Below are 9,329 nucleotides of genomic sequence, written 5' to 3' on the forward strand. Positions count from 1 at the left end.
AATATTAAAATATGATTTTTGAGAGATCTTATTTTAGGCGTTTGGTTGTTTATGTTTTCAAATAGAAAATATATAAAAATGAGCTTTCCGGTTCATCAAAAGTACTTTAAAAAATACCTCAGGCGAAAGGACTTCTTAATTAACATATTTAAATGAATATTTATTAATAACTGTTAAGAGTGTACCAGTATACATACAGTCTCTTTCAAGAATTCTGATCAAAATAAAAAATACCATCAAATTATTAAAATAGGAATTAAGAATAATTCAGCCTTTTTTATTCTATTTCGATTCTGTTTTTCATTTAAAACTTCAACGGTTTTTGGTATTTTTGAATAAAATCTGAAGAAAAAGTCAAATTGAATAATAAATTATGACTGTCATACTTATTTCAAAACTGAACATATAAAATATCAAAAGTATGAATTGTTTTTGAAATAGGTACAATTTTACACTTCTACTTTTGAGAAGTAGTGTATGGTATGACTTAGCACTTTCTATTACAGTATTAACGTTTTATTCTTGGGTATTGTAAGTATTGCACATTTATCTAGACATGAAAAAAAATCAACTCTCTTCCTTGTCGGTTATACTATTCTAGACTTTGACCTGTCGCATATTAATGGTATCCTTTCCCATATACAGGTAAGGCAAAATGTTCACCAAACATAGAAGTTACATATTTTTTGTCAGCATTTTTTCACGAACGAAAACTGTGTGGAAATATTTTCCAGCTACATGTTTTTTCAAATTATGAAAACTGTCCTATATTTTGGTGTAACTATTCCTTAACAATGAATTAATTTGGTTAAGTAAGTATCTTACAATTACATACGTGTAACAAAGCAATCGTGAACTATTTCACGTAAGAATATAAGGACAAAAATAACTAATTTACTTTCATCAGTTTTGCACGAAGGTTCTAATTAAATATGACTTTGGTATTACAATATTGAACTTATTGTTCCTCATTGAATAATTGGAATAATAAAATCAATGTATATATAGCAAAAAATAAAAATAAAAGACAAGTAAGATTCTAGAAATTATTTTTCAGAAAATAATGTTAAAACTGAAATGCGTCCATTTATTCTTTATTATAAAATAGATTATTACTTTGAACTTAATGTAAAATTAATGTTTTGTTTATAATTTACTTACTTTTTTATTGCGTTGGCAATTTTTTAACCTCTTTGCGGCATTTTTAGAAGTTAAAAAAATAACTTTAACCTGACTGAAATATTAATACTTGTTATTATAACACAATTAGTAAAAGAAGTAACATTTCCAGTAGGTTTAAATGCTTGTTTAATATCTAATGTAACCATAATGTTGCGAAACAATTGTCAATGCAATAATAAAAATTAAATACTTTTAAAGATAATAATATCAAAATCAAAGCCAGAATGGAAGAGAAAAACACAATGTAGTTATTAAATCTCTCTATTAATTAGATGTTATATAAATACAGCTCATTGATTTTTATATAAAAAATTAAGAATCTATCGGTTTTCAATAGAAAACTGCGAAAAATTTAGCAAGAATCAAGACAAGTATGGGCAATTGGAAAAGGAAAATTTGCAGAAGAATGATGATATCTCATATTCTGTTTAAGAGTACTTTTTTGTATGAAATTGAAATTTGGTAAAGTCAAACTAGAGAAACACGGAAGAACGTTCAGAGTAGGTAAAAAGGTTGACCTTGGATTTAAAGAGATTCACACCAAAAGGTCATTTTCTTGGAAGAGAATAAGACAAAGTTAATATGTTTAGAGGCAGGATCTGGAAAACTTAATAAACTAGACGAAAGACTATAAGAGATGGATAACTGAAGCAATGCCAAAATATTTGGAACTGAAAGGGAATAAAAATAAGCTGAAAATGATGTCGAGGTTTAGATGCTGCAATGAATGGAAATGGGAATTTTACTGGCTAAGGAAAGAAGAAAAGGCATGCAGAGCATGAAAAATAGAAAGGAAAAAGAAACCAGGCAACATTTAAAAGAGAATTCTATAGTCAGGGTCAGGACAGAACCGAGCTAGGCTGAAATAATGAATCGACCAAAAGAAAACATAGACTGGATGAAGCAGACCAAAGCAAAAAGGGAAAGAAATTGGGCAAAGGCAGCCAAGAATAATATTGTAGTTGTATTTATATAAGCTTTGGTATAAATCCAACCCCATATAGGTATTCCATAAAGGGAATCATTATTGGTAAATAGAAGAAAAAACTGCTTTTTTTAGACTCATCCTGAATTGGACCTTTGACTTACTCCTTTTACATAGGATTCATCATCTGATGAAGTCAGAGTTTGACAAAACAATTGTTATGGTTTTTGTTTTGTAAAGTCAAGTCAATCAATTATTGTTTATTCTAAATCGAATTTTACTTTACACAAACTTGTGTCAAATCAATATAGATTTATCGTCAGCTAATTACTTGCATTGAACTTATTTTGAGTTTTGTAGAAATTCATAACCGATTATGAGCAATAGTTAAAAGAATAAAATTTTTCTTTACTGCCTAGGTACGTACCTGGTTGTTAAGCAAGTAATAATACTTTCTTTAAATGGTGTAGACAGCAAAATAATTAATGTAGTGAGTTAATTACCTAATTTTGTTATATATAGAGTTTAAGTCAATTAGTGAAAATATTTTAAAGCATAAATAAACTACATACAGTTATAGGTAGCTACGCACAAGGACAAAGTATTATTTGCCATTTACTTACACCAAATAAATCGTTTAATAACGCTGGAAGGCAAAGAATTCTTTGTTATAAANTTGTTAGTTGAAATAGCGTCTAGGTACTTAACTAGATTATTATTTGCGCGCTTTCGTAATTTGAAATTTCGCATCGTTCAATAGAAACATCGATAATGTAATTTTGGGATCACGTTCTCTCGTTTATGTTCATTTTGCTTTCAGAAATGGAGGCCAGCGAGTTTAAAGATTTCGCAAAGGCTATGATAGACTATGCTGCCGATTACTTGGAAAATATCCGGGACAGGTAAGACACTACTTGTTTGTGCTACTATCAAGTCAACATTAAGAGCAGACATTCGCGCAAACAATATGTACATTGTACTCGAGTCAAAGATAACTTTTTTTAAAGGACCCCGTTAGATCCTAGCTCAAAACGATTCTGTGTCAAACTTTTGGATTCTGGTAGTCCTCGACTTGTAGATCAAAAGATTCAATGGGTGCTAAGTTGAAAAAACTCTTTTCTTTTTGAAATAAGGTATTTTATGTCTTTCGAATTTTTTTTTGAATTTTGTTAATATCCAATCTATCCTAAGATAAAATGTATGCCTTACATAGTGACCATTCTGCACACATTAGAATTCATATCATTCACTATATCTCAAAACTTAATTGAAGTAAAAGGAATTCCTTCACAGGGTTGCTCTGAGAAAATATTACACGAAGGCGGAAGTCTATATCCTGCATTTTGTGTAAATTCATATTAACACAACATGGCGGCCACTAACCGCCATGTTGGAAGCAACAATAGACCTATTAGTTTGCAGATATTTACTATATTTTCGTTCATTTTTGTTTACATATAAATAATGGGTAATCCCATGTTACGAGAAATTTGACTTATGTTTTAATTAATTGTAATTTTACTGAAGAATGCTAATAATTAGGTAATTTCTGATGGTCACAGCATTAGTAACACTGGTACATTTTTGTTTTTATTTCGAATTCAAATGAGTGACGTAGTCCTCGATATGGGTTTAACCGGGACAGTTTTCAGAAGAAAAGAATGTTGGAGCTACTGGTCATTCCATGGAGCACCTTCTGGCGTTAATCGATTGGCCCCACTCTTGGCAGTCGCGAATTCGGATTTAAGAGCCCACGAACGGCGGCCCAAGAGCTGGTTTATCGCGCACTCGTCGACGTCGAAGTAACGGAGTATTCGCGACTATAAAATCGGTCGTATCTTTGATAAGTGTTCGTTCACCAGGAAGTCGACTCGCAGAAGAAGGTGTGTGTGTGGTAGATTTTAAGTCGTCGAAACGAAATGTCACAGTCAAAAGAGGACTTTCTACTTAAAGGCGGTTTGTCATCAGGATGTCGTTTTGCGTATTCTGTGTGCTTTCATTGTCTTTTTCCTTTTTTTTTTGAAATAGAAAATGTGCTGTGAATTATTGTGAACAGGATTTTTATCATTTGCTGGATGCTGTTGAATGCTTATCTGTTATTTTAGAAATCCAAATTAAGAAGTTAAAATTTTTAAAAAAGTTTAGCTGCTTTCTGTGTGATTTTATATTTTGAATAATTTGTTTAAAAAGTTTTTCGTTCTAAAATACTGTTGATAATTAAGCATGTATATATTGTTTTTTGAGAATATATTGAAAGCGTTCACCAATATTTCGTATCAAAGAATAAAAAAAAATAGCTATCTTTGTCATTCAAATTTTGATGCATCAGAAATTAATTAAAAATAGCGGAGATAATTGCTTGAAAAGTAAAAGTGAAATGATTACTTTTTAATTCGAAGACAAATGTTGTGTATTTAGATACTGTAGTACAGATGAATCTTGACCTCTTCGTAAACGTGTCGGAAGTTCAGGTTTATTAGATAAACGCTTGTTATGATACCATTTATTGACATAATTAAGTCATGTCCGTGACTTAAATTCGAGATCACACAGGGGCGGAATCAGAAATATTGGAAATCGTATAGATTCAAGAGATTTGGATTGAGTTCAGCTTTGAAAATGGAGTGGCAGTTTTTATTTCTATGCTCTTCTTTCATATTATAATAGAGCTCTTGGAGTGGAATTTCCCCCAGAAGGGTACTTGTTAAAGAATTTGGGAAAATTGTTTGTTGAATGTATGTAATGAAAACCTTATGATAAAAAGGTTGTATTAAAAAAACTATTGTTGACATTTAGGATCTTGATTGATTGATTTTATGAAAAAAGAATATTTTTTGAATAAACAGTCAGAAATTATAAAAATGTAAAGTTCTTTCCTAACGTTTCGCTACCACGAGTGGCGAGCTCCTTCAGAGATCCTTCCATCTGCCATATCCAAGTGGACACATCTAGTATCGAGTATGGAAGGACCCGAATCAGGACAGCATTAGTCCATCTACCGACCGCGAAAGCCGTTACTAATTTACTACTTTTATTTTACGATTGTCTCCAATCAATTAAACATAATAATTGTAGTGTTGTTACTTATTTCGAAACTTAATTATTAGATTCGTTGGTTAATAAACTTGCATGTGTGACATTGTTAGTTGAAATAGCGTCTAGGTACTTAACTAGATTATTATTTGCGCGCTTTCGTAATTTGAAATTTCGCATCGTTCAATAGAAACATCGATAATGTAATTTTGGGATCACGTTCTCTCGTTTATGTTCATTTTGCTTTCAGAAATGGAGGCCAGCGAGTTTAAAGATTTCGCAAAGGCTATGATAGACTATGCTGCCGATTACTTGGAAAATATCCGGGACAGGTAAGACACTACTTGTTTGTGCTACTATCAAGTCAACATTAAGAGCAGACATTCGCGCAAACAATATGTACATTGTACTCGAGTCAAAGATAACTTTTTTTAAAGGACCCCGTTAGATCCTAGCTCAAAACGATTCTGTGTCAAACTTTTGGATTCTGGTAGTCCTCTACTTGTAGATCAAAAGATTCAATGGGTGCTAAGTTGAAAAAACTCTTTTCTTTTTGAAATAAGGTCCCTTAAAGTACCATGTTTCCGTAAGGACGTCCAAGATGCAATTAGGAAGAACTATATCTAAAAATGATGACTTTTTACGACATAAAGCCCAATGAAACTTTTGATTTAACTACCAGAATCCACAGTTTTAAAGAGTTTGACAGTGGGCCATTTTCCGTAAGGATCTAGCGGGGTCCTTTTGATCCATAACTCGAAATTTCGATATGGAACTCAAAATTTCGACTTGAATCTGGAAATGTCGACTTTAAACTGAAAATGTTTACGTAATGTATTCAGTTACCTATCAATGTTGTGACGATTTCTGTCTGCGTTTCAAATGACTTAGGTTTTAAGGTTGGGATAGAATTAGATTAGGTTTGGTTCAACCGTGAAAACAAAAGAGAGTTCGACAACACTCACTTTGTTCATGTTCTTTGGAGTTGCAAGTCAAAATTTCAAAATAAAAATTATGTTTCGCACTTCTATTCGCTTGGCTCATACATGCCTTTCTATATTGATGCAAATTATAGTAAAAAATTGCAAAAAGGAGTAAACTAGTAGGTAATAAAGTTTCTAATGGTTCTGAACACCAATTGACAGCCTCAAAGAAAGAAAAAAAATTTGTTTTCCAAGACTTTTCGTGATGTACCTATACAAAATTATTTGAAGTATACTTTCATGATGAAGAAACCGTCTAATTTTGTTATAGTTTTCGAACAAATAGAAGTTTCTATCTTCAACACATCTGTACCTTTCAAATATATGTAAATAAAGTTGTATTTATATAAATTTGGTAATGATTTTACGAAACTACAGTGAAGTAATCGAACTTATGATGGAAATAAACTAATATTCAAGGCATTCTGGTACGGGTATATGAAAGTGGATTAATCAATATGCATTTCCTGAAAATTGAGCGAATAGAAATCATAAAAAACTAAACATTCCTTGTTACAATTATTTTTGTATTACCTACTTTAAAATTATACTTATGACGACGGAAACTTTTAAGGACGTAAAATTTCTATTAAGAGGTTTTAAGTTCTTGTATGTTAGCCCTTCGTGTGTCAAAGTGTCTCTCCGTTCTCTCCTTCTCCTTGCTGACTTCCCTAGCGTTTTCCACCTATCCTTTTCTATCCATTACGTTTTGGAGCCGACTACTTGGACAGGACTAATAAAACAATAACTAATAACGAATAGATTTCAATTATGTCCTACGATAGACCTTCAAAAACGGAAGTAAAACTGCGCAAGGTTATCCACTATTTTGTTTTGTAATTAGTTTATTGGCAATTTAACAAAGGGCTTTATTGCAATTTTGTTTTTACTTTTAATTGGTATATGATCACTCGAAGAAAAAAATGTAGCATACAATCTAGTAAATTATGACGTATCTAGATAGATATCTACCTACATATCTAATGCTATAGTATACAGGTATTAGTTATTATTTTTTGATCGTTTCTGTGTATTGGCCATGACCTGTCTCAGAATATAAAAACTTCTACTGTTGCGAGTACTTTCTCGTATTGTGTAAATGTTTGGTTCGTAATATAATTTAAATTGCATGTTCAAACGAAACTGTAAGTAATGTTCTTTAATTTTAACTGCCAATAATTACTTGACGACTTTGTTTTGGGTTATTCTATAACTTCATAAAACTACATAAACACATCAATTCCAAGTAGAAATTGTTCGAATTCCGGTATACTATAACTATTTATTAGCTTACAATAAATAATTTCTTTTTCGCTTAATCTAAATTTAAGAAAGTAGACTTTTTGTATATGTCCCCGGTATGAGACTTCTACACAAATTTCTCAAAGAAATTCTTAACAGAAATAAAAAATTGAGAACACATTTTACTCAAACATCCTTCAACCCTTCAACTACTGAAATTTGCAAAATAAAGTAGGATACGTAGTATTCGAAAATATTTCTTATTTAAATATTTCTCGTATTAAAAGTTATTAAGAAACATAAATAGGTGGTCTTGGGAAAATAGAATTAAAATGGACAATTTAGAACACTTACACGGAGAAAACTAATTTTTATGACAATTGTTTTATTAGAATTTTCGATTGTAAATTACTGAATTTGCCGTAGAAATNCAAAAACGGAAGTAAAACTGCGCAAGGTTATCCACTATTTTGTTTTGTAATTAGTTTATTGGCAATTTAACAAAGGGCTTTATTGCAATTTTGTTTTTACTTTTAATTGGTATATGATCACTCGAAGAAAAAAATGTAGCATACAATCTAGTAAATTATGACGTATCTAGATAGATATCTACCTACATATCTAATGCTATAGTATACAGGTATTAGTTATTATTTTTTGATCGTTTCTGTGTATTGGCCATGACCTGTCTCAGAATATAAAAACTTCTACTGTTGCGAGTACTTTCTCGTATTGTGTAAATGTTTGGTTCGTAATATAATTTAAATTGCATGTTCAAACGAAACTGTAAGTAATGTTCTTTAATTTTAACTGCCAATAATTACTTGACGACTTTGTTTTGGGTTATTCTATAACTTCATAAAACTACATAAACACATCAATTCCAAGTAGAAATTGTTCGAATTCCGGTATACTATAACTATTTATTAGCTTACAATAAATAATTTCTTTTTCGCTTAATCTAAATTTAAGAAAGTAGACTTTTTGTATATGTCCCCGGTATGAGACTTCTACACAAATTTCTCAAAGAAATTCTTAACAGAAATAAAAAATTGAGAACACATTTTACTCAAACATCCTTCAACCCTTCAACTACTGAAATTTGCAAAATAAAGTAGGATACGTAGTATTCGAAAATATTTCTTATTTAAATATTTCTCGTATTAAAAGTTATTAAGAAACATAAATAGGTGGTCTTGGGAAAATAGAATTAAAATGGACAATTTAGAACACTTACACGGAGAAAACTAATTTTTATGACAATTGTTTTATTAGAATTTTCGATTGTAAATTACTGAATTAGCCGTAAAAATAGTAGAATTTATTAGGTAACTTGTACTAATCTTAATTTTGACATGTTTCTTTAAAAATTATTTCGTTTCTTAATTATTACAATTAAATTTGTAATATCAAGTAAAATACCAAATAAATTATTTCTGCTGGGATTTTATTTTTACGAATTCGTGTCCAAATTTTATTAAATCGCTTTAATATTTAGGTAATTTTTTGTTGTTCATTTTCTCAATAATTTCTACGTGTGTTATCTATAGGCGAGTACTACCTACCGTTGAACCAGGATATTTACGTCCTTTAATCCCTGATGGTCCTCCCAGCACCCCTGAAAAATGGCAAGATGTACTCAATGACGTAGAACGAGTAATCATGCCCGGTGTAAGTATTTTACCCATAAATAATTTATTCCCCTTATCAAAAGTATCTTTTTAAGTAAACTTTACGGTGAAAATATTTGTAATTACGATTTTAATCGTTTAAAAACGAAGTATAGAAAATACTACAAATGGCGCAGTAAACGCCATCTGTAGCACGATGCTACATTTTAGGATTACGTATGCTCCAACAAGGTCCACTTGTGTGGATATCTACTTGCTGAAAACGAATCCCGGCGTAGCCAACCTCAACGTGATAGGCACGTTAGCTTAATCGAATAAAATAATTCGAAGTGG

The 9,329-nt window shown here is 30.8% G+C and overlaps 1 protein-coding gene and 1 long non-coding RNA gene across 5 annotated transcripts in view; one reads left to right on the plus strand and one right to left on the minus strand.

The window, feature by feature from the left end:
- Positions 1-9,329, minus strand: part of LOC108739726 — a 50,886-nt gene that overhangs the window by 32,487 nt on the left and 9,070 nt on the right. The window lies entirely within an intron of this gene.
- LOC108739725 (aromatic-L-amino-acid decarboxylase) overlaps positions 2,831-9,329 on the plus strand; it is a 15,085-nt gene continuing 8,586 nt past the window's right edge. The window contains exons 1-3 of one of the 3 annotated variants that reach the window (XM_025977864.1): positions 3,818-3,990; positions 5,391-5,472; positions 8,916-9,036. In XM_025977864.1, coding sequence (XP_025833649.1) covers positions 5,393-5,472; positions 8,916-9,036 — 201 coding nt within the window. In that variant the 5' untranslated portion in view covers positions 3,818-3,990; positions 5,391-5,392. Of the gene's footprint in view, positions 3,010-3,817; positions 4,064-5,390; positions 5,473-8,915; positions 9,037-9,329 lie in introns of those variants that run through there. The other 2 variants (XM_025977862.1, XM_025977863.1) reach the window with 2 other exon arrangements.

This window comes from Agrilus planipennis, unplaced genomic scaffold (assembly GCF_000699045.2).
Source record: "Agrilus planipennis isolate EAB-ADULT unplaced genomic scaffold, Apla_2.0 scaffold240, whole genome shotgun sequence".
Classification (NCBI taxonomy): Eukaryota; Metazoa; Arthropoda; class Insecta; order Coleoptera; family Buprestidae; genus Agrilus; species Agrilus planipennis.